Here is a 24,752-nt window from a genome sequence, read left to right as displayed (position 1 = left end):
TAACCATATTATATAATATTCGCTCTCAATATATAATCAAATATACGGCTGAACGTCCTTGACGCCGAGCGGGTTTAATAGACTTATCTCTTCATATACAAACTAAACTTGAACGACTCTGAAGTCGATTGAGCACATAAGGTTCAGTTCTCCACTTCGTTAATGATACTTCAGTTTACAAATGTCATCTTACAGTATAGTACAATCTTCAATATAAATCAGACAATCACAAGAATAATCGTACATACGAGTTTGAGCTTCTTGTTATCTAATAGTTAGTCTCTCATCATACGGCCTGTAAGTCCCAAAGCTAACTGGATCTGTGCACTTGACTCCTTGTTATCAAATGACTTTCAACAATAATACTACCTGTCCAAGGTGTCATCTCCGTCCTTAAATCAAATTAAGATGGAAGTAGCGTACGTGATGATCGATTTGGTCTCGAACAGAGATAGGATAGATATGGAGTACGGGAGAGGAAGATGACAAGGGGCGCACGTTGAGAGGCCGTAATCACAGATGCTTATAAATTGCCTTTATGAGAGAAAGCGACCGCCGGAACCATGCGAGAAAACAACTTATCGTCTACTTAATTAATTTTGCTAGCTAGCTTTATACAAGCAATCACATCCATGTGGGAGGGTATATATGCATGCTGATTGAGCTCTCCGTGGATTAGACCCTGGTCGATCTGACAAAGACCAGAAAGACCGGATCAGTGTCTCCACTTTAACGTTAAGGCCTCGGTGTGTGTGGTGTGGGGTGATCAGGTGTATGAAATAATGCTCGGGACATCCATTAATGGAGACCATATGCATGCACGTATACGTTTGGGCCTCTGATGGCTACGCTTAGCTTGCAGGAGAAAGCCAAGTACAAATTAATCCCTCGTGTCGCTGCAAGCGCACGGTTGCCAAACTCCACACTGTTGCAACGTCAGCCAAATTGATATATACATATACATGTATCATTATTGATTATTATTCTCTGGAACAATACGTGCTTTCCACATCCTAGAAATCAATTTGCTTCGTGGGAATTACTAGAGACATAATTATGGTCTCTTTGAATTGGCTCGCAAACAACAAAAGAAAAAAAAGAGAGACTGTGTTCGTTGAATCCCTGCTCGTGATGCAGAGAGGACAGGAAGGTGCAGTATTCGACCCGTGACAACATCACCGGGAATTCCGGAGAGTGTAAAGAGAGAGGTATAAATCAATCACCAGAACTTGGCCATCAGGTACAAGGACCAATTTCTTCCATAGGGCAAACACTATGATGCATCCATTTAATCGATTTATATTCACATATACCATGCAATATAATCTCAGAAGAATACAGATGTATCACTTTTCCAGTGGTCCAGGCAGCTCCGATCGATTAACTCGATCGATGAACTCGAACGCGATAGTAAATCGGAAGAAGCTGGGAACACGTACGATACTTCTCGCGGCCCATTTAATTTCATGCATTTTGATGTCCATTTGTGTGAACTTAATTTCTTGATGTCTATATATATATATTGAATGTTCGATCTCATTAGTTTTGTTTTCGGTTGTATTCTTTAATTTATACAAAGAATAAAACAGATGTTTTTAGTTTGGCTCGTAGTTTGATTTGAAACAACTGTACTGTACAATAATTACTTGTTCATATTATTGATGTAGAATAAAAAATAATTTTGAATCAAAATATCTAGTCAGCCCTCTCGATCGGCATATTCATCTTGTCTTTTCCTTCCAATCGAACTCATCGAGCTCGCTTAAACCTTTTTAGGAAAAATTCAATAATCATATATATGCATCTCGCCAGAGTTAATTTGTGAGTTGCTGCATTGTAAATCATTTATTCCATTGGTAATTAAACTAATTAGTAGCTCCGCTTAATTATAACCACCCTTTTAATCAATTAATTAATTACCGTACGTGTGGCCAATCCATGCACAGGGTTTAATGAGCAGTCTCTTCTTCTACGTGTGTTTTTTCATCTATCCGCGTGCCGCACGATACGACACACGTTTCCATTCGCTTCGTTTGATCGCATATCAAATCGGAGTACAGTAAGCTAATGCATGTGCATTCTTGTTGTTTTAGATAATATTTTGTTTTTATTCATCTATAAATACATTTTAAAAAGTTTATGATAATTTACTCGAAAAGAGATGGATCATCATCCCGGAATGACATATGGATAGCCAGCATAGCATCTGATCCTATTCCCTAGCTACCTTTAAACCGAGTGGGAGATGTGGCTCTAGACTAGCTGTCTGCAAACGATGCAAAGAAACATCGTGTAAATTAAAAGCTCAACCGAGTCCTTTCTCCATATGCTCCATCACCTCCCCAGATTGCTAAGCCGCTTTACTATTTTGGGATTAATTGGGGCATAAATTAATTTCCTCCACGAGCTTCTCATCGTGCTTAATTTGATCTGCCTTCCCTTCGACTTAATTGGTATGTGTCCGATCGGCCGGGCAGTGAGCTTCACTGCCACAGCAGCTTTTAAGTTGACAGCCATTGAATTGCCTGCAGCAACTTAATTGAAGGATTTATGAATGAGGAGGAGACACGTACGTGTTAATTAATTGGATGGAGACGAATTGCGATCGAGCTGATATTGATGGGACAACGAGTTGGTCCCCGCGTACGTCGCGATGGACGTCGGAGACAATGAACGGTATATGGCGCATGACAGTGAACGAGAGAGGAGTGACTGTGATCTGATGATGGTGGAAAATGGAAAAACACAAGCCCAAAGGAGAGTGGAGACCACATCCATCCATCCATCCATCCATCCATCCACCATTACCAGCGATTTCATCCAAAAGAATCAAATCATTTGGTGACAGAGAGACACTGTATGTATGTATATATTTATTTATTTTAATGACAAAAAAAGAGAAAGAAAGAAAGATACTTCTTTCTTAATTTTAGTCCATCAAAAAACGAGAGAGAGGGAGAGAGGTTTAGACATTTGATTTAATATTTTTCCCTGTTTAGATAATTGCACGTAGGAAAAAGAGAAAGATTGCGCAGGGATTTTCCCACCAACCTTCCTTTTCTGCTCCACTACACGTAACAAATGACCAGTACGACTCCATTCACCTTTTAATTTTATCCCTGCCACTTGAACTGTGTGTGTGGCTGATAGCATCCATGCAAGCTAGGGGAGTCTTAAAGTACCTCGCTTTAAGTCACTTCTCCCATTTCTCGTCAATCCTGCCATGATTCCACTGCATACATGTCGTCGATTCAGGCTCAAATAATTTGAGCCTCGAGGCATGCACCCAGGGCCCCAGCTAGCCACCGATTTGAACAGAAGAAAAAAAAAATTACGATCGACCAGTGGAATATTTCTTCGTTGACTACTGGTACGTCTAGAACTTGGAAAAATATGATGTGTATTAAGCTCAATTCTCAATGTGTGTGTGGATTATTAATAATAATTGGGCTTTATCCTAAGTTAACAACACACAACCCTGATATATAATTAAGTGCGTAATTAAAAATAAATGAATGGCCTGACCCTGATGGTTTCTTTTCATCGTCCTCCTTGGAGACGCGAGCTTTTAATTAATTAGTTTCCAAATTTGGTTGCTGCAAGGAGATAAAGATGCGTCTGTTATGAACCTCATTCGCACCTAATAAATTCAAAGGAGACAGCCACATTACTTTTCTTCGTGCGACAGAGGCACATGAAGTGCCTCCCAACACCCCCTCTCGCTATGTATATTTATATATATTGCTTTGACGTGTATAATCATATCGCTTCCTCTTCACTTCCTGCCTTTTTCTTGTTTGCAATTGCTTGGTTATCATTTCGCACACACCAACAGCATGCTTCACATTAATTATACATATATAAACAACTGATCTGTATCTATAATCACGCACTAGATTCGTTGACATCATATCAGCCTGTAAACTAACCATCACTGTTCCTACATATACCGGCCATTAAGATTTATTATTCCTAATTAATGATGGTAAAAATTAAGATATTCTTGTTCTATAATCGTTAGATGGCTTATTTTAGGGAGGCCTCCAAAATTTGTTTTTTGATCCGTTTAATCTGGAGAAATTGATCTATGGATTTTGTTGTCGAGTACACTGTATACGCTAAAATACCAGTGATCGGCCGTGAGATAATACTCCATCAATGCTTCTTCTCTATCTAACTACTTCGGCCTCATCTCTATAAATAGCAATCGTCGCCGTCCCACGCTCTCCGCACCCAACACGAGTAGTAACCTTCTCAGCTATTTTCTGCTCATTGAAATTCTCCCTCTCCTTTTTAATTTCATCATGCCGGAAGCACCAAAGCTACCGCCGCCGGCCACTCTTCCTCGAGTAGAAAGCGATGCCGCACCCGAGGATCACCGGAAGGCCCTCGAGTTCATCGAGGATGTCACCGCAAACGCCGACGGAGTTCAACGGCGCGTGCTCCTCGAGATCCTCTCGCAAAACGCTCCCGCCAAGTATTTGCACCGGCACGGGCTGTCCGGGCGCTTCGCCTCCGACCCCGAGGCCTTCAAGCGCCTCATCCCGCTCGTCACCTACGAAGAAATCCAACCCGACATTCTCCGCATCGCCCAGGGAGACACCTCCCACATCCTCTGCGGCCGTCCAATCTCAGAATTCCTCACAAGGTATTAGTATGCTTAATCATTGACGGTAGTAAAATTGAAGTCAAATCCGCCGGAAACTAATTTACTCTGTGCAACGTATAGCTCGGGAACATCCGGCGGCGAGAGGAAGTTGATGCCGACGATAGAGGAGGAGCTGGACCGGCGGTCGCTTCTATATAGCCTGCTAATGCCGGTGATGAGTCAATTCGTGAGGGGCCTCGACAAGGGCAGGGGAATGTACCTGCTGTTCGTGAAGTCGGAGGCGCGCACTCCCGGCGGCCTGGTCGCACGCCCCGTTCTAACAAGCTACTACAAGAGTCGTCACTTCCTCAATCGCCCCGCCGATCCGTACAACTTGTACACCAGCCCCAACGAGACCATCCTCTGCCAGGACTCCTACCAGAGCATGTACGCCCAACTCCTCTGCGGCCTCCTCCACCGATCCGACGTCCTCCGCGTCGGCGCCGTCTTCGCCTCCGGCTTCATCCGCGCCATCCGCTTCCTCGAAAAGCACTGGTCGCGCCTCTGCCGCGACATCCGCACCGGCGAACTCGACCACGAGATCACGGACCGGGCGGTGCGAGAAGCCGTGGGGCGCGTGCTGCGCCCTGAGGCTGAGCTGGCTGACCTGATCGAGGCGGAGTGCAGCAGGAAATCCTGGCAAGGAATCATTCCAAGGCTGTGGCCAAACACCAAGTACGTGGACGTCATCGTCACCGGCGCCATGGCCCAGTACATCCCCACGCTCGACTTCTACAGCAACGGCCTGCCGCTGACGTGCACCATGTACGCCTCCTCCGAGTGCTACTTCGGCCTCAATTTGCAACCTTTGAGCAAGCCCGATGACGTTGCCTACACCTTGATCCCCACCATGGCCTACTTCGAATTCCTCCCCGTTCCAAGTGCCAGCTGCTGTAAGAGTACCGACTTTGATCACCGAGATTTGGTCGACTTGGTCGACGTCAAGCTCGGGCAAGAGTACGAGCTCGTCGTCACCACTTTCGCTGGCAAGTCGTCGTCGATTCGTCATTCCACCACTAATTAATTACAAATTAGCAAAAAGTTAAGAAGGTAATTAATAATTAATGGTGCAGGTTTGTACCGTTACCGCGTGGGCGACGTTCTGAGGGTGGCGGGATTCAAGAACAAGGCGCCGCAGTTCAAGTTCATACGGCGGAAGAACGTGGCGCTGAGTATCGACTCGGACAAGACGGACGAGGTGGAGCTGCACGCGGCGGTGAGCGCCGCGGTGAGCCACTTGGAGCCGTTCGGGGCGTCGCTGGTGGAGTACACGAGCTACGCGGACACGCGCAGCATCCCGGGGCACTACGTGCTTTACTGGGAGTTGCGGGAGGAACCGGGGACTACGACTGTGCCGGCGTCGGTATTCGAGGACTGCTGCCTGGCGGTGGAGGAGAGGCTGAACAGCGTGTACCGGCAGGGGCGGGTGTGCGACAAGTCGATAGGGCCGCTGGAGATCCGGATGGTGGAGGAGGGTACCTTCGACAAGATGATGGACTTCGCGCTGAGCCAGGGAGCGTCCATTAACCAGTACAAGGCACCGAGGTGCGTACGGGCGGGGCCAGTGGTGGAGCTTCTCGACGCGAGGGTGCGCTCCAACTTCTTCAGCCCCAAGTGCCCCAAGTGGGCGCCGGGCAACAAGAAGTGGAGCAAGCTCCTCGACGCTGCAAATTGAGTTAATAATTAATTGACTGATACAGTTCTTGCCTCCGCCCGCGACTCAATTTAATCGGCGAGATGATTTTGCTGAGTTACATAGTTCACAGAGTAGTCAGCCATCTTCCCGGCCTTTAATTCATCCTCTGCACTCCATCCCATCCGTGCCATCTTTTGCACGCTTTTATTTCGTAGCACCGTGTACTTGTTAATGTCGAAGTTGCTACCTAGCTGTTCATCTGAAACTTTTTTTTTTTGGGGGTACATTTCTCTGTTATGTTTTATTTTTTTTCAACCAGATTAGATTGGGTACAGTTTGTTGAACCAGCTGATCTCGTCATTTTTTTTTTCTTCTGGCGAAACCCGAAAACAAACGCCCCTGATGCATGATATGGGAATGTATACATGTAAGATCAGCGTCAGCTAGCAGGGGGGATTGATTGATTCTCCCTCTGCCTACTCACTTTTTTGGCCGGCAAAGGGAAAGCTCGATGCGCCACTGCCTAAACTTATACCTCTGACACGGAAAAGAACCCATGATTTTGGTGATTTTAGCTTAGCCGGTGGGTAGATGCATGCATGATTGGCTAGGTAGCTACTTCCCTACTTGTTTGTTTTCGGTCTGCACGCGCTTCATCGCATCATCACTCTGTTTGCTCCAACTGACGATGTGCCCCTCCGAATCTGGAAAGTAATAAATTGTGACAGCTACAATTTGTTCAACGCTAAAAGCCTTTCTTATTATAAGTACTTCAGTACAGAGAGATGGATTACTCGTTCGGAAGATAGACATATATATCTGTGTGTGCTCATTAAGAGCCACAGTATGTTTATCCATCTACATTTATTGTATGGGTCGACAACGCATCAGTGCATGTGGAATTGTTGTTAAATTCTTAACATGTCAGTGGCTCAGAGGCGTAAATGTGACTCACTCCTTCAATATAATTAATCATTCTAATACTAATCCTTATTGTTGCCTGTACCTGTAATATTCAGATTGTTTGATACCCACCGCACAAGGCCTGGTCACTGCTTTGTCTGCCTTGCTTGGCTACCTAGTTTACTTTCGTCGAAGATTTAACCATATCTGAAAAGATGAAAGCCACCATAGGAGATCAGTGATTCTACACTGGTAAAATAAAGAATATATAGCTAGTTTGTTTGTTCAAAATCTAAAGATACGAGTTCCAATGGCTTGGAGAAGCATAGAAACAAACAATAAGTAATGCAAAACACAGTGAAGTAAAGGACCATGGGATTCCTTGGCGTTTATGGTAATCCTAGTTCGATTATATGCAGCAACCTATGAAAATTACCCAGGCATGACCAATTAAATAAACCATTGATCTCTTTTTTTTAGAAAGAAAAAAAATCAATAGATTAATAGTAGTATGTAACCCGAATCCTGATGTAGTACTTCCTCTCTTAATTAACTTTGAAAAGGTAGAAAGAAATAAAGATTGCTCTATAAGTAGGGTCTAATTTGGAGAAACGTCTGCATTAATGATACCTGAATTTTATATAAGCAGACAAGACATGGGTTGTTCATCCCTTGCTCACATTTTGTTGTCAATCAAAAACAGAGCCGGCACCGGACACCGGCTCCAGACAGAATGCCTATGCAGTCCAACACAAGTTATGGCCATTAATGTAGACACTCAACTGTACCATGAAACATTCAACAAATTGAATCCCTGTATATCAGTATATAACAGTGCTTATAAGTCAACCCATTCAAAATGCTACACAACGTTCAAAGTCATGTAGCACCAGAGGTCCTCCCTGGGAAATCCTATGGAGGCCTCTCCATAAGAATTGCCTTCAAAAACAAAGGCCACGTAACAAATATGCAGATAGCCAAATGGCCTACTCCCCAGTAAATTAATGGGAGAGAACAAAATACAATGTTCCAAGCCATGTACCGACGATGTATGCAAAAAGACAATGCAATAGCATAATAAAGTAGGACGGTATAGAATTAAATAAGCTTCCCTGGGGCTTCACAGTGCGAAAGATTTACTTGTTGCTCCCGACCAAACACGTGGCAGCCACACCACGATGTCGCATTGACCAGCCACGCCTCCTTGGGACGATGGTAACGCACGTGCATGAGGAAAGAAGAGAGGCCCATGCCAGGTAACCTCTGTATAAATATATTCCCGGCCGGTGTTATCTCCTTGATGATAACATAAAAGTGGCAGACCTCAGCCTGAGCAATGACTCACATTTTTTGCAATTGATGATAAAATGGCCATAATGAATTTTGAAAGGAAAAAAAAAAACCGAGTTATTTACAGAACATTTCTATCATCGTGCACAATTCAGAAGGTCAACAGCTGAATGCTCATTAGTTATCTGCAGTCAATTATATCTTCTTGATTAATCATTTGATCTGACAAGTTCAGCAAAGACCATTTATAACAAAGCAATACCAAATACTACCCCAAAAAATCTCTTATTCTCCTATAGCCGACAATATTTCCTTCCTTTTTTTTCCCCACGAAATAAAAAACAAACCGAAACAAAATATGAATCAAAATAAATGAAAAGTTGATCTAAAAAAAGTTTGGCAGACTATTCAGGTACCTTCCAAACCAATCTAACATGATAAGGATGTATAGCAAACTATTGAGTATTAAAATAGCTTTCACTAATGTAAAATTCTCAGAATTCCTCAACAAGGTGAAAAGCATGTACTGATGCGGATAGAAAATGGTAATAGGGACTACTGATGCAGGAAGGTCGATACTGGAAATTAACATGCTAACCTCACGACCAAATGCCAACCTTATCCAGAAAGCACACATATCTCCTGGAAAACAATCACATTCTTTAAGCAAATATTGTTTACCAGGTATTTCGTACTGATAACAGATAAGACTGAAAGAAACCAAATAGGTGGATGGAATAAATTCTAATTATTAATGGGCTGAAGCATAGTATAATTTCTTGCACAATTTCATTAATACTACTTTCCCTAACAAAACAAAACAAACAACAGGAGGCAAGCCTTAACCAAAGCACAGAGAACTAAGATGATGTATTACAAAAAAAAGTAAAAAAATGTGAACACTAAGATGGAAGCAGGCAAAACAGACTGCCATACACACACTAGAAATAAACCCTATCAGCCCACAACATATTCATACTCAATTTTTGTTGAGATCAATAAACTGTTCACAAACATTTAATTATCGAGTCACCAAAAAACATCTAATTGATAAAAAAGCTAAAGAAAATCATATGAAAAAGAGGTATTTTAAACTCAATTGGTAGTTATGGAGTCAGTTATGAACTTATTTAATCCGTACAAAAACTTACATATATAACCCCTATGTTATATCTACCTGGCCATAAATCAACTCTCTGAAATGTGATATGTTCCATATCGACAAGAAACAAAATGTGGTTGAACAATAATTCTAAGTATAATATATTCACTTCATCTTCATCCAATAGAAAGAATACGAGGCTGTTCAGAGATTTACTATGCGGAAGAAGCATATGTCCAATTGTTTTGAGCAACATATTCAATTAATTAGAAATTGACACAGAACGGGATTGGTGATTTGTGTTGAAGAGGGTATTCCGACGCAAATTCTTCATTGATGATTTGCCTTAGAATATTCGAGCCTCCTAAGAATCAGTGTAAGGCTCACTGGGTTAGCTAGAAAAATGAGAACAAAATAATAATAAAAAACATCAAGCTTAAAATTTGAATATGCAGTGGTTCATAATGTTGGACCAATTAATTTTACAAAAGTATTTTTTTTAACATAGTCAATATAAAGGACAGTTCGGTGCATGAAATTCTCACAAATACAAAATCTCAAAAAATGATCTATTATATGCCGTCTTTACCTTGCTTAACATCACTAATATGAAACATCAAAATTAAATGGTGATTCCAATTTGCAGAACAACAAATCTGTATCCTGAATATTTGAAATCAAGATTCCTTTTTTTTTCTGGATAAGCAATGAAGGGGCAAGATAAATGGTCTATATCCCGGAGAAAAATAGAGTGAGAATCAAACAAACATAGATGGGGCAAGTTTAATCATTCTAGAAATAAGAAATCTCCGATAACCATTGAAAATTTTGATTACTTAATTTGATTGCCACTATTTAAGTTGAACTCAATCGTCTTACGTGACCTATATATCAGATGGGTAATACCTTTGAGAGCTAATTAGGTAGAAATATCTCCAGCCAAAAGAGACAATATGGAACCAGAGGTTCAAAGTGGATACAAGAGTCGGGTCCCAAAAGAAGCAGAGTTTATTAGGTATGATATAAAGGAAGCGTAGAGGCCTATTGAGTGAACCCCCTCTTTCTACAGCGAGCCTAGCCTCATCCTGGCTAGCATTAAAAAGCTCCCTTCTAACGAGCTTTCTCACATCAACCTTACCTGCAAGAAGTCGTATCCTTAGCACCGGCAAGCAACGCATTCCCATGGAACAGCGACATGTCTTCCACACAATAGCAAGCAACACCTTCACCCACGCCCAGGTATTCTCCACCGCTGATGTCAAGCCGTGCTGCTGCATTTGCCACAAACAACGCCAGCATCTTCGTTGAGATCATCCTCCATGACACCATAGTACCCAAATCGAGGGCCTACCACTCTCGTCAGCGTAAATTCACCCATGTTCCGCGACTTCCATGGCCACCGACCTTGCTTAATGTCCAATGTGTGCCTTTTCTCCCACGAGACTTCCTCTGATGTGCAGTGATCCTTCTCGCATTATCTCCTTCGCATCTTCTATTATCTCTTATAGTGTGCTGATTTATGGTAAAAAAGCAACGCTAGTAGCTTACTCTATTATCCCTTTTTATTTCATTATACTCATACCTTAGTCTATTGTTTCTAGTTAATGTAGCAAGTTGGGCATAGCTAGTCTATGCTTCAACTTGCAGGGGAATATTATACATATTTAGTTATTAAGATCCTAATCGGCAACTATCCTCAAACAATCACAAGCCATTAAACCTAGGAAAAATTGCAGGTATCATATAAATAACGCCTATTTAATTTGACAAAGGTAGATATACACCAAAAACTGAACTATTGGCATGTTAATAAGACACCACATAAAATGATTGCCAAAACATGTGAGTTTTTAAAAATGACTATGCCTTTAAATGGTCCTAAAACAAACTTCATAGCCATATATACACAACAAAAGACTAAAGTGAGAATAGCATAATTTCACCATGTAAAGCAATAATCAGATGAATAGTTGTTTGTAATTATATCTGTAATCAAAAGGAAACAAGCGTCTTCCGGCAGGCTGATCATTTCAAAACATTAAGAAGGGTTTTTAACTTCTGTCAACCACTCCATCACCTTTTCTTTAAGCATGCACATGCAGGGTTTATGCAGTGAATAGTCCTCACTGCAATCTAGAAGATCCAAACATTTGCAAGATTTCTGAGGTATGCAGTGCTTTTCTCGGAGATCCACCAATTCATGGAACTCAAACAGGGCACTCACATCTTCAACACTCTGAAATGTTGATTTGGAAGTCATGCAGGATTCCTTCATAACTATATTTGGGCCACAAAAACTGCAGTCAATAAATTCACCCAACTCGATTCCTGAGTTCCATATGAAAATTTTGAGACGTAAAGCCTTCTTAAGAACCACATCAGTGATCGGAGAATTCTTATATCCAGAGATATCAAAATGCTCGAGTTCCTTCAATCCGTCTAGAAACACAATGATTGCTTGTGATGAGATCGCAGGATCTGTAATCTCAAGCTTACGAATAGATGGAAGAGACTCGCAAATAATGGACGCCATGCGCGCATCCATGCCATGAGAAAAGACTCCCAGGTCTGTCAAGTGAACGCAGCACTGATTAACATGTTGAAGCACATCAAACTCTATGAAGCGCTCGTTCACTTTCATGCCTCTTAGGAACTTGAGTCGAGTGATAGCGTTGCAGAATAATTCAACCTCCATTGCTGAATCACCGTTTGGGAAGTCGAAAAATTCCAATCTTGGACAACTGAAACTCCAAAAACTTAATAGTTATACTACGGATAATATTATTTTCTTCGTTCCTGAAACCCGATTGATGTTAATGAAATTAAAAAAAAAACAAAATCATGTTTTCTAGTTGTTGATACCAAAATCCGAAGGGGAAACCAGAAAAAAAAATGTAATTGGCCATTAGGTTTTGACAGAAGCATAGAAAAGTAGCAAATAGAAATCACCTTGTGGCGACATTGAATAAATCCTCGTCGAAGACGAAGGAAGGAAAATATATACATTTAAGGAGATGACGGCTGCGAGCGACAGCAAATCGGAGGATGTGGCTGAAGACAGATCTGAGATCGCAGGACGGAGAGACACCTATTTGCTGGAAGATACGGATCCAGTCGCGAAAGTCGAGCTCCAGCCAGCAGAGGGGATCGAGCGTAGCGGCGCGCCAAGAAGAGCAAACGAAGGGAACGCCGGCGATGAGATCGGCCACCCCTAACCTCTGAAAGATCGTCACCAGCAACTCCGGGTTGAGGTCCTCCCACCGCCTTCCATTTGGGTTCTCTCGTCCCGCTGCCCTTTTTCCGGTGGCCATAGTCACCGCATCGCGTCTCCTGCCCCTGATTAGGGTTACGTTGAAGACCTTAACGACTCTCTTTTTGGGCCTAATAAAATTTGGGCAACATGGGCTGGCCACGAATGGATTATTACATCACACTGACTTCTACATCCTAATCCAACATGCCAGGACTCTGCTCAAGTCTCCAGATTGTCTGGTCTTCTTCCACATGGATTAGATTAATTATCTCTATCAACCATACGCACGGCAAAGCCGCCGTAGATTGCTCGTTGGGCGTCGCAGTAGGAGCCACGACACCAAAAGCAAGTTTCTAACTGGTGGTTCCGGCCATCGACGCCACACTTGATTCGGTGCGGCAGGCCTGCAGCGGCTGGCGGAGTCGACGCACACAGCGGCGGAGATGACGTTGACTTCAACTCTCATCCCACTGCTGCAGCGCCCGTTGATCCTGCAGTAGAAGAATCGCTTTCTGGAAGCTCGTAATCTCCGGACCCTACAGCAGCGGTTATTACAATTTACCTCCCTTAGGGTTCGATAGACGCCTGAAGACCTTAACGACTCTCTTTTTGGGCCTAATTAAATTTGGGCAACATGGGCTGCCAACGAATGGATTATAATCACAGACTTCTACAGACTAATCCAATATGTCAGGAAGATCAAATCCTCTAACCTAAAATTTCCGTGTTATTTCCTCGTCGATCGAACAAATTAGATCACGTCTCAAGGATACAGTACACATTACGAGGATATCATGATCGTCTGATTGACGAGAGGATACGGGGACACGGGAACCTTCAGACAAAAGAAGTAATTTCCATGCGAGATTAGATCCACTATCCCACTGTCCTTATGTCGAGGAAATCAAATCCTCTATCATAAGATTCCTGTGTCCACGTATCTCTTCGTCGATCGAACACGTTAAATCACATCTCAAGAATATAACGTACATCACGATGATGTCATGATCGTCCAATCGATGAGGGAACATGAGGACATTGGAATCTTAGGATAGAGGATTTGATTTCCATGCTGAGAGGAGATCAGATCCTCTGTCCTAAGTTTTTCGTGTCTCCTCGTCAATCGGACGAGCTAAATCACATCTCAAGGATACAGTGCACATCACGAAGATATAATAATCATCCGATCGACGAGGAGATACGAGGATATGGATTAGATTAATTGTCTCTATCAACCATACGCGCAACAAAATCGTCGTAGATTGTTCGTTGGGCGTCGCAGTAGGAGCCACAACACCCAAAGCAAGTTTCTAACTGGTGGTTTCGGCCACCGACGACACATTTGGTTCGATGCTACAGGCCTGCAGCGGCGGGCGGAGTCGACGCACATAGCGGCGGAACTGACGTTGACTTCAACCCTCATTGATTTCACTTTTTCGCAACTTTCTGGAAGCTCGCGCTGCATTGTATCCCGCTTTAGCCGAGGCCAGATCTTTTGGTCCAGAAAACTCTGGATCAAAAAAGATCATGTCCATTCATTGGTTGGATGAACTGGATCCCACCTGTTAAACAGGTGAGATCCAGTTCATTCAATCAATGAATGAACAGGGGACCATAGATGATCCATGAATCTTGGACCAGAGGATCCCTGCCTGCTTTAGCCACCTCGATCTGCAACATCGTGGAATGGTGGTGCATACATCAAAGATGAGCTCAGATCCTCTGGTCCAGGATCTCTTGGACCAGAAGAAATCCTACACACATATTGGTGGAGTGATTTGGACCCCACCTATTTAACAGTAGGATCCAGATCACTCCACCAATGAATATCCAGAGGTCCAATACTGATCCAAAGATCCTGGATAAAAGGATCTCTACTCGTCAAAGATGTCCGAAAAGTAAGCAAGTCATAGTCAACAGGACTGTGACACTTCAATTAGACAATTTCTGATTGTGTATCTGAAATAAACAAAACAAGAAAAATTTTAAAGGATATTTACAGATTTCTTTAAGAACATAGTTAAACTTTAGAGTGTGTTTTAAAATTAAAATTTGAAAATTAACGCTATCTTTACAAATTTGTGAACGAAAGAAATCATTAGCAAACTTGATAGTTTGCAGGTCTAAATTTAATTGCAAACTGAGCTCAGCGACTGCGTCATCATTATCCCAAAGGCTCAATATCCTTCTCCCAAATCAAACAGCGATTAAAAATGGCCGCTTCCAGCTCCAGTCTCCTCCTCAAGCTCCTCTCTTCACAGACCCCGTCACCTTCTCTTCCTCATGCCTTCCACAGCCAGCTTCCTGCATCTCTCAAGACCACCGCCTCCCCTTCTCCGCGATCGCTCCTACTCTGCTCCGCTTCTTCTTCAGCTCATCGCGACCTCGCGCCTTCCGCCACCCGTTCCCACTGCAAATCCCCCGATTCCCGAGAAGAAGCCATCTCCCAGGCCAAGCTCTGTCTCTCCTCCGTCCTGCAGAAGCACCTCAATAACTCGCCCTCGCTCCCCACCCGGAAGCTCAAGAAGCCCAGGCAGCCACGGTACCGCGTCGAGATCCCCGTCGTCGACTCCTCTCCCGCTTCCCTCGTCCCCCTCGCCCTCGACGTCTTCTCCGATCTTCCCCTCCAAAAAAAGAAGCAGGGCGGCAAGCCCAGAGTGCTGCTCCTGTGGCCGTCGCCCGCGGCGGCCGAGTCAGCTCGTCAGGCATTAGGCTCGGTCGACCACTCGGATTGGGACTCGGTCGTCTCTCACACATTCGCCTCCGCCGACTTGGCCGTCTTCCTGGCGCCGGAGGTGTCGCGGCTGCGTGAGATGAGGACGGCGGCCAACGCTTTGTACCCAAAGCCGCTAGTGCTCTTCAACCCCGGTTGGGGATTTGATGAGGAGAAGGACTTCGACAGGGAGATTGAGGGCTTCGTCGGCTCCTTCGCCGTGGTGTACTCGTTCATGGGGTTGGAAGTGAGAGGGGTGCTCAGCAGGAGGAGGGGATTGGTGCTGAAGTGCGCGAGGGATGGGGTGGTGAGTGGAGAGGAGTGGATGGTCATGGTGGAACAGGAGGGAGAGGAGTTGAAGACGGTTACTAGCTTCAAGAAAAGGCCGTCCATTGTCGAGGTGGAGAACGTACTGTACAATCTCATGGCCGCGAATTCGCCGGTGACCAAGTCAGTCAAGTTCATTAGCGACCTCGTCTCCAATGTCACTGGAAGGAAGGCGAGCAAGTAAATGTCTTAAATCTTTTCAGTTGCTCAAAGGTGCTCTTGGGAACGTTGTACCTAAGGTGTTCGACCATTTGTTTCAAATGCAAAGCGTTTTGTTTGACGTGCGAGTACTTGTTAATTTGGATAGTGGAACCTTCCTTTTTAAACTACCAGGTCGCAAATGAACAAACATCATATCCTCATTTAAATTTTCCTCTGTTCGCCTTACATTTGACATTGGCGCGTTGAATTGTCCATAACAGAACGATTCTAATCTTGCGAGCTTGACCATTCCAAACTACCCACTATCCTCAATTATAAATACTAGCCCTGCTGACAGATTGATCCAAGAGCCTGTCCATAGCAACCTCGCTCGATCGGTACTCATTCTCCCTTCACAATATGCATTCCCCTGCATCATCTACTCTTTACCTCCTCTGCTCCGCTCTCTTTATCCACGCAGCTCTGACCACTGCCGTCGATCCTCTTCATGCTGCGTGCTCCACCTCCAAAAACTACACATCACATGGCGCTTTCAGCAACAGCTTGCATCAGATGATGTTCCTGCTCGCGACAAAAGCGGCACCGATCGGGTTCGCACTCGGCTCCGTCGGGCACGGCGACAGCCGAGTGAACGGCCTGGCGCTGTGCCGCGGCGACGTCCGAAGCTCAGCATGCGCCGCGTGCATCCGCTCTGCTGGCGCCCGAGTCCGCGACCTCTGCCCTCGCAACAACGAAGCCATCATTTGGTTCGACGAGTGCATGCTGCGGTACTCGGACACGGAATTCTTCGGCGACGTCGACTACGACCACAGCTTCTCCTTGTTCGATCCTAGGAACACGTTTAACACTGGGAATGTTTCAGACGCGAAGGCGTTCTACGGAAAGGTGGAGTTCTTGTTGGAACGGCTGAAAAACAAGACCTACATCTCGCCGTTGCTTTTCGCAAACCAAGAATTGGAGATAGGAGAGTCGAGGAATCTGTACGGAGTTGCTCAGTGCACGAAAGATATATCCGGTGGTGACTGCAAGAAGTGTCTGGAGGCCGCCATTAACAAGCTTCGCGGTTGTTGCAGGGGGCAACGAGGGGGAAGGGTAGTAGGTGGCAGCTGTAACATGAGATACCAGTTGTACCCTTTCTTAGATGATGCCTAGGATCGATGTTAGCATCCATTTTGTTTTTTTTTTTCTGTTTTTTTTTTTTTGGTGTTTTGTGTAGCCAGTAACAATTCTTAGCTGACAATAATTAAAAGAAATGTTTCTCAATAGTTCAAGATCTTCATACAATAATATTCTGTGCTTGGAAATGAATTTTAGTGTTGATTTTTTAAGCATTAGTGCCTCTGGTTCTTGGCCAATCAGATTCTTCAGAGAGCAACTCACAAATTAGTAGCGTAAATGCACCTCAAATCGAAAAGTCAATAAAAGTGCATATTACGCATTCACTTTGGTGACATTTTTGACTTTTTAAAATGTGAGCCATCTAAAGGATAAATATTAAATTTTTTTTGTCCTTTTTGTCTCATCATCATGAGCTATCCCATACCATATGTGAGATTAATGTGAAACTATTTTTAACTAAGAGTGAGCTATCCCATATCATAATTATGAGTTTTTGTTTTTTTAGAGAATTTAATTTCAGTTTTTTAAAATATATTTTGGCCTTTATAACTTAAAATGTATTCCACCCTCAAATATTATTAGGACCAAAATAACTTCTCATCTTAATGTCATCTCTAGTCTTGGCATTTTTTTATCACATGTTTGCATAACGAACGTGATGCCATCATGTCATTGAGATTTAACAATATTAACTAAATCGCAGTTTGTGATCAATATGTAGCTATTTTTTCATTATGGTTGGAGCTTATGCAGTGAAGAAGAATTGAAGGCGAGAAAGGTACATGCACACAATCAATCATCGCTTTGAGCTTGTTGAACTCACGATGATTTCTTATCAGCATGCTCAAGGAGAGGTCCTGCTCTTGATATGAATATTGACTTCTGGTAGGGTATACATGGACAAGGAAAGATCCCAATATAAATAATAGCGTAGTGTGGGTCCTCAAGGACAATAATGATGCCTTTATGTTATGAAAGATTAAGAGAAATATTTAATTTTTCAATCATAAATATTTATTTATATATATGGACCAGCAATCCGACTAGGGGCAGTGGGAGCTAGTTCAACGAGAGTGCTCGTGAAAGCATCGAAGGTGCAACAAGTGGGCGAAGAGGAGCTAGCGTCTATTCCCTACCTCTCCTTTTTCTCATTTTGGTGGCTTTTAGTTATCTAAGCGAACGCCATGCATGTGTATGAGTATGGCTCTCTATTAGATTGCTCTTCGTTTCATTCTTCGACTCGTGCAAATTCTACTTTTCTTTCGTATTTTCCCGGCATTGGGTCAGCTATTTTAATTCACCCTTTCTTTGTCGTTCATCCCGTCCAGAAACTGAGTCGGATGGAGACATATCTTAGTGTACTAGAAGTTGATGAAAAGTCGCCAACGCGTTGGATCTATCTGGCACCCCTCTGAAAGGTTCGCACGGGCGACTGACAAAGGAAGATCACCAGGACGATGACACTGCTGCTCTGCACACACTTAGACGAGCACACGAGTTGTTAGAGACCAGAAACCAAGGAAAAAGTCCCCGGGTCAGACCCTCCGACGCTCAAGTCAAGTACTTTTTCTCCAAAAAACACAAAGAAATGACGAAAAGTAAAGGTTAGTGAGAAATGACGAGTGAGCGTACCTGCATAAGAGACAAAGCATCCCTTTTTTATACTGCAACGGATGTTTCTGAGACCTGGCTAGTGTCAGGGAATGTCGGCTGTCAGGTTTTGTCTGGCGGTGATTGACACGTGGCTCTTCTTAATAGGCTGACGGCAAAACCAACGGCGTAGCGAGCCCCGACTGTTAGCATATTCTCTGACACATTGATTGTTCTCTGACATTCTCTGACAAGTGGTTACGATTCCTTGGGTTGTTTGTCCTGTAGTGCCTGGATGCTGGGTCTGTATTCCGAGATCTATACTCCGACTTGCTTCTATATGCTATTATCCGTGATTCGTATGTCCCGATCTGTGCGTTAGGCTTGTATCTCGACCTGCTTTTGGTTACTGTTATCCTTGGCTTGTATGTCCCGACCTGTTTCTGTTTACTGTTATTCATGACTTATACGTCCCGACCTGTACGATAGGTCTGTGTATCGACCTGCTTCTGCCTACTGTTATCCTTGGCTTGTATGTCTCGTTCTGTACGGTAGGTCTGTGTCTAGACTTGTTTACTGTTATCCTTAGTTTGCATGTCCCGACCTATATGCTAGGTCTGTTTCCCGACCTGCTTCTACCTACTGTTATCTATGGCTTGTATGTCCCAACTTGTACGCTAGTTTGTTCTGCGCCAAGGGCCTTCTTTCCTTTACCTTTACTTGGCTTGTGGGCTTAGTCCTCAGCTGTATCGGGCCTGTGGGCCCTGTCCTTGACCGCTATCAGGGCTGACCCTTGTCTGACTTATACTCCTATCCTTTGACTATCCCCTCAGTTGAGACTTGGGCCCCGATCATGTAAGTTTGACTTCTGACCAGCCACGGAGGCTAGACTTCTGACCTTCACGTAAGCCTGACTTCTGACCTCCTCGTAAGCTTGATTTCTGATCAACCATGGAGACTTAACTTTTGATCATCCTATGATTTTGACTCCTAATCACATTATCTTACTGACCCCACGAACATGCGCTGTATCAGTCGTGTTTTAAAAAATAAGAAAATTACAGCATCCTTCGTAACTTTTCTTCTTATTCTCCCATATCGAACTAACTTTTCTTTTCACACGTACGGTATCCATATTCCCAGCAACAAATCAACAAAATCTTTCCTAAACATAAAATGATACAAGAAAAATATAGTTTTTTTTGTTTCCTTGTTCCTTGCATCATCCAAACCATGAAAACGGCTGATAGTGTGTTCTACCAGATATGGGATTAATCATGGTTAGCCTTTTGCTTCCATTGTTTGTCTCGTTTGCCCTTTATTATTCTCTTATGTTACAACCTCTGATAAATTTGTCTGAGAAGTCAAGGTACTTGGTCCACAGTGGCCTGATCTCTGGAAATGCAATGTCCAGCCACGGCTTGGCTCTGCCATTGAAATGGATCACAGCCACTTTCTCTGCTTCTGCTACGGTGGTGTTTTCTTGGTAGCCCAGACCCAACATGTGCCAATAGGGATCAATGCCATGAACATGACCATGGAACGCTATTAAACCTGGAGGCAGAGTCCCTAATTGCCACAGACTCAAATCTGATTCCAGATTCTGAGAATCAAGAATGAACAAAACAAGAAATCAAAGACAAATTAGAGGGAAAAGGAAGAAATTGTTTGCAGGAAGAACTGCTTTAAATAAATAAACCTTTTGCAGCCAATGGTAATAAGTAAGACTAATGTTTGTCTTCCTCCACGCGTCCAGATCAAAAATATTCATGCCATAAGCCCAAGCACACTCGTAGGGTTCGAAGTTCGCAGATATCAGGGGGTGAGAGAAATTCAAGTAGTTCTTCAATCTCTTTGACATGACGAATTTATCCGCGCCTCTGCACGTCTCCACTGCTCCATTTACCTTGCCTTGAAGATCAATGTCCCATAAGGGTGAAAGATCAGCTTGGACAACAACGTCATCGTCTAGAAAGACTACCTTGTTGAGGCTCGGAAACAGCTGCATGGTATAATTGAGGATGAAATGCTAATTAAAAAAAATAAAATATAAAGGATTCAGGACTCACCTCAGGTAAGTGGATCCTGATATGGTTCATGACAGAGTGGTATTTGGGGCTCAAGGCCTGCAGCTTGGCTGCCACAACCACGGGCTTCTCGCTGACGTTGGCGACGATGGCCGAGGAGCCTCCACGGAACTGCGACCTGGCGGCCCGGTCCTTCTCCATGGCCTCCATCACCGGCACCCGTCCCCGAGCGAACCAGTGGAAATGGTGCAGCGCTTTCACTTCCACCACGGCGGGCGCCAGCGGGTGGAGCGCGAACCACGCCTGCATCGGCGCGTACGTCTTGCGGTCGGTGATGACGTGGAGCACCACGGAGGCCGGGTGGAGGGCGTTGGCCACCAGGGAGGCGGACACCACTGCGGCGGCGAGGACGTTGTCGGAGGCGAGGACGAAGTGGTAGAGCGATGGATCCACCAGGGCAGGCACCAGCTCTGGCGCCGGAAGCTGCAGGCGGGCAGCGGCGTTGGTGGAATGCTCCTGGGCCAGGCGCAGGGCGAAGCAGTAGAGCGGCTTAGGGATGCTGCTGGACGCCACGTGGCGGTACAGGTACTCCTGTATCTTGGCCACCCGGGTCCTCTGCTCCATTACTAACACCTACAAGTCAACGTTCAGTGGTCAACGTTCAGTCAATGCTCAGAATAGTCAAAGCTCACTGCTACTGCTACCATCTCTTTGAGTCTCAAGGCGAATGCTTTCGCATCTGATCGCTCGCTCTTCATCTCTGCGACGAAATCGTCCAAAGTCTGAGGGACATCCGAGCCAGGCTTTGGTTGCTCGATCTCTGTTTCTTCGAACACTTCGTACATCTCCTCTGGAACTCTCTGTTTTTTTTAATAATAATTTTTAAGCTAATTAACCGGGTCATCCATGAAATCAAATTTAAGTAATTTTTAAGCTTACCGCCGAGTCTAACCTCCACATTCTTGGAGCCAACCTCTTGCCTATGCATCCTATTATAATCAACAAGCAGAGTCCAAATGAAGCAAGCATTATATGGACATGACAGTTTAGCATTATTAATTGTTTGCCTCCTCATGAAATTTTGTTGTTTATATTTAACTAATTATTATTATAATGGGGTACGTCTGTTTGGGATTGCAGTAGTTTCCGGTTAGGATTCTGAAGGAAGTTTTATAAAGCATGATGGTTTTTCTCTTTGAATTGAACGTACGACAAATTTGAAGGATAGATCTTATTTTCCTTTAGATTTGGTCCTGTGGGGTTTAGCACACGACAGGCCAACTAACTTCTACAGACTACAACAACTAAATCATGTCACTTTAATTTTGCTGATGTGATATCAGCGGTCACTGTTTCTGAGAACTGCCTTTGCTTAGGACTTAATTCAACGATATTTACGAGTTCATTCTTGGTTCTAACACAAACCAACATTGCTAGCCTTGCCTAGCTAGTTGAGCAGTATTGACTAACTAGGCTAATTCAATCTTGCATCTGTGTGTTTGCATATTGGCAAGGTGAGGAATAAACGTAAATGTCGTAGTGAATACTACTAACTCATACTAGTAGGCATACTGGCATCTGATCACTACTCTTTGCATGAAAAAAAAAGGAGTTTTGATAGGAGCATATATAATTGCAACTTTTTAGATCTGTTCTACTTGAACTATAAATGTCTGGTTGATGCATCCGTAATAATGCCAATGCATTTCGCATGAGTTTGGCAGTACTTCCATATATATAATCGAAATCTACGAAATGGAATGGCTATATCTTCTGTCTGGTTGAATTTAAACAGTCAAGTAGGATGGATGGCATTACAAACTAGTTTCAGGAGGAAGGTTTGTTTAGCTAGTCGTAACTTTCTTAATGATAGCACAAAGCGAGTAATTAAGAAAGAAGGAAGAAAGGATGTACTCGAATGCATTACCTAAAGAAGAACACTGGGTGTCTCCTTCGATGGAGTCCATTGCAGTCAAAACAAAAATGAACCTGAACATGAAGGTCATGAAGAGCAGGGAATAGATGACCATCTTGTAAGAAAGCCTCCTGGACGCAACCTTCACTTTGATGAACTCCCTCACCCCCTTCCCCGGCAACACCGTCACCTGCCTCATGCTCGGCGATATGTGGAGCTGCATAGTAATCCACAGCAAGGAATTCAAATGCCTCACAGACCCAAAAACAAGTTCCCTCCTAGCTACGATCCATTCTGTGCCATCCTAGAGAATGTAAAAGGAGGCCATGTCTGGTGCCCAGGTTGCTTTCCCCCACCTACCATTTCTTAGCATTTGGATTAATGTCTCTCTGCCAAAGCATGAACATTTGGAAAGAAGTTGTTCGAGATAGGGACTCAGGTTCAACAGCCATAAATAACAGTTTGGTGAGCCTAATTCATACTTAATAACTTGGTGATCATCAATCCTTTTTTTTTCAATGAGGTAATCAGATCTTACGGCTTCCAGTCTCTTTATCTTGGATTTGAAGCATAGAAGCTTATGATAATAAATTAAGAATAGATGGGAAGCTGCTGTCTGAGTTTTGCTAATCTGTTTGTGTCATTCTGGGTTCCTTTACCTACAAATAAAGGAGGGTAAGTTAAGCAGCCAAACCAGATCCCTTCAGAAGGGATGGGGACTGCCCAACCATGAGGTTCTAGTTTTTTCTTCTTTTTTTTTTTTTTTTTTTTCTTTTTTCCCTTCTCTTCAACAAATCCAGTACCCCACTTTGGTTCGTGGCATGATCGATAATCGAGCAACTTGAGTTGAAATTGTGCAAGTCCTAAGTGTTCAATTGGAGATTACCCATGTCTATAGTTGGAGAACAATGGATGAGAGTATGCATTGAATGGAGCTTTGATCACTGATTCGTTCCCATTAATAAAGGATGGGAAAGAATCTAATCATTCATGATCATTCGCTTTGTGATCGACCAAAATTGTGATGCTCTGCAACAGTGGAAATATTGTCGAGATTGAGATTGAGATTGAGATTTTTTTCCTGAAAAAATAAAGATACAGGAGAATCACCAAGCAGCCATCTATGACCACTGACCCTGTCCAAAGAATAGAACACAAGCATCAAAACAAACACAATGAGAGCAATTGTTTATCAATTGTTCGATATTTTTTTATTAATTGACAGATCTAGTTTATCTGATTAGCAAATTGTTTAGTTGAACTCTCTGTAACTGTGATTGACTAATCAATCATTTATATACAGTCTAAACAGAATTAATGTTGTGTAAAATGCATTAAATAATGACAAGTTAAATAACTAACACAAACTTACCTCCTAGTGAATCATAAAATAGTCAGGGGTGAGTCATTTCGTCTTTTGCCACATAAAATAATCAGGGGTGTTTTCTCGGAGAGATGCGGTGGTTAAGGTAAAGGGTATTGCCACATGAGATATTGGGGTCGAAACTCGTCTGAGCAAGCCTTCCCCCATGCCTTGGCCACTTGCACTAATGGTTAGTAGTCACCCATGATTTACCTCCTCCGTGTTAGCTTAGGGATGAATTGACGAGGGCGCTGGGGCCAAATGAATCGTGTTTTGCTACATAAAATAGCTAGGGGTATGACTAGCTTCAATTTACTGATTTACTCCTCCCAGTGGAGGAGGAGGAGGAGGAGGAGGAGGGGGAGGTCAGAATGACGGATTTTATTTTTTTATAGAATAAAATATCTACGAGTGCTCAGTTGGTTAGAGGGTGACAGATTAGATACAATGGATAGAGATCAATTCCCGCGCAGACTCATGCTCTTGGAGAAAAACTTCTCCCACCCTCTAGACACTTGACGGTCGACTATAAGTTAACCCCATAATTTACTTTCCTTCACATGATCTGGTACGGGCTATGAGCGGACACCTTGAGTGAACATAATCACCTTTTGTTATAATAAAATAGCTACTCTAATGCCCTAGGGTTTGGTATGGTGATAAAAAGCAAGGTGTATTTTCCAAGCAATCATGGTTCAATTCTC

General features: G+C 43.5%; 5 protein-coding genes across 8 annotated transcripts; 3 read left to right on the top strand and 2 right to left on the bottom strand.

The window, feature by feature from the left end:
• Nucleotides 1-4,126: 4,126 nt before the first annotated feature.
• Nucleotides 4,127-6,560, top strand: LOC122014545 (probable indole-3-acetic acid-amido synthetase GH3.1). Its single transcript, XM_042570793.1, has 3 exons — nucleotides 4,127-4,648; nucleotides 4,730-5,634; nucleotides 5,722-6,560. Exons 1-3 carry the CDS (start codon nucleotides 4,305-4,307, stop codon nucleotides 6,321-6,323), a joined length of 1,851 nt encoding a protein of 616 aa, XP_042426727.1. The 5' UTR covers nucleotides 4,127-4,304; the 3' UTR covers nucleotides 6,324-6,560.
• Nucleotides 6,561-7,035: 475 nt separating this feature from the next.
• LOC122014547 (F-box/LRR-repeat protein At3g48880-like) lies at nucleotides 7,036-13,403 on the bottom strand. Of its 4 annotated transcripts, none has more exons than XM_042570796.1 (4): nucleotides 12,529-13,403; nucleotides 11,657-12,320; nucleotides 9,076-9,119; nucleotides 7,036-8,516 (listed from the first exon to the last, which is right to left on the bottom strand). In XM_042570796.1, exons 1-3 carry the CDS (start codon nucleotides 12,888-12,890, stop codon nucleotides 9,096-9,098), a joined length of 1,050 nt encoding a protein of 349 aa, XP_042426730.1. In that variant the 5' UTR covers nucleotides 12,891-13,403; the 3' UTR covers nucleotides 7,036-8,516; nucleotides 9,076-9,095. The 4 variants fall into 4 exon arrangements, with proteins under 4 accessions (XP_042426730.1, XP_042426731.1, XP_042426729.1 ...); XM_042570797.1 differs by having other exon boundaries at nucleotides 7,037-8,483; XM_042570795.1 differs by lacking the exon at nucleotides 7,036-8,516 and having other exon boundaries at nucleotides 8,810-9,119.
• Nucleotides 13,404-15,008: 1,605 nt separating this feature from the next.
• Nucleotides 15,009-16,152, top strand: LOC122013782. Its single transcript, XM_042570010.1, has one exon. It carries the CDS (start codon nucleotides 15,046-15,048, stop codon nucleotides 16,054-16,056), a length of 1,011 nt encoding a protein of 336 aa, XP_042425944.1. The 5' UTR covers nucleotides 15,009-15,045; the 3' UTR covers nucleotides 16,057-16,152.
• Nucleotides 16,153-16,292: 140 nt separating this feature from the next.
• On the top strand, nucleotides 16,293-17,299 carry LOC122013783 (cysteine-rich repeat secretory protein 38-like). The gene has a single exon (XM_042570011.1). It carries the CDS (start codon nucleotides 16,434-16,436, stop codon nucleotides 17,184-17,186), a length of 753 nt encoding a protein of 250 aa, XP_042425945.1. The 5' UTR covers nucleotides 16,293-16,433; the 3' UTR covers nucleotides 17,187-17,299.
• Nucleotides 17,300-19,812: 2,513 nt separating this feature from the next.
• On the bottom strand, nucleotides 19,813-23,100 carry LOC122014293 (probable galacturonosyltransferase 12). The gene is made up of 6 exons (XM_042570481.1): nucleotides 22,698-23,100; nucleotides 21,710-21,759; nucleotides 21,475-21,630; nucleotides 20,813-21,403; nucleotides 20,443-20,745; nucleotides 19,813-20,346 (listed from the first exon to the last, which is right to left on the bottom strand). The coding sequence occupies exons 1-6, from the start codon at nucleotides 22,906-22,908 to the stop codon at nucleotides 20,065-20,067; spliced, it is 1,593 nt and encodes a 530-aa protein (XP_042426415.1). The 5' UTR covers nucleotides 22,909-23,100; the 3' UTR covers nucleotides 19,813-20,064.
• Nucleotides 23,101-24,752: the final 1,652 nt, after the last annotated feature.

The sequence above is a fragment of the Zingiber officinale genome, chromosome 8B (assembly GCF_018446385.1).
Source record: "Zingiber officinale cultivar Zhangliang chromosome 8B, Zo_v1.1, whole genome shotgun sequence".
NCBI lineage: Eukaryota > Viridiplantae > Streptophyta > Magnoliopsida > Zingiberales > Zingiberaceae > Zingiber > Zingiber officinale.
Note: the sequence above shows the minus strand (reverse complement) of the source record. Positions and strands in the feature narration are given on the sequence as shown.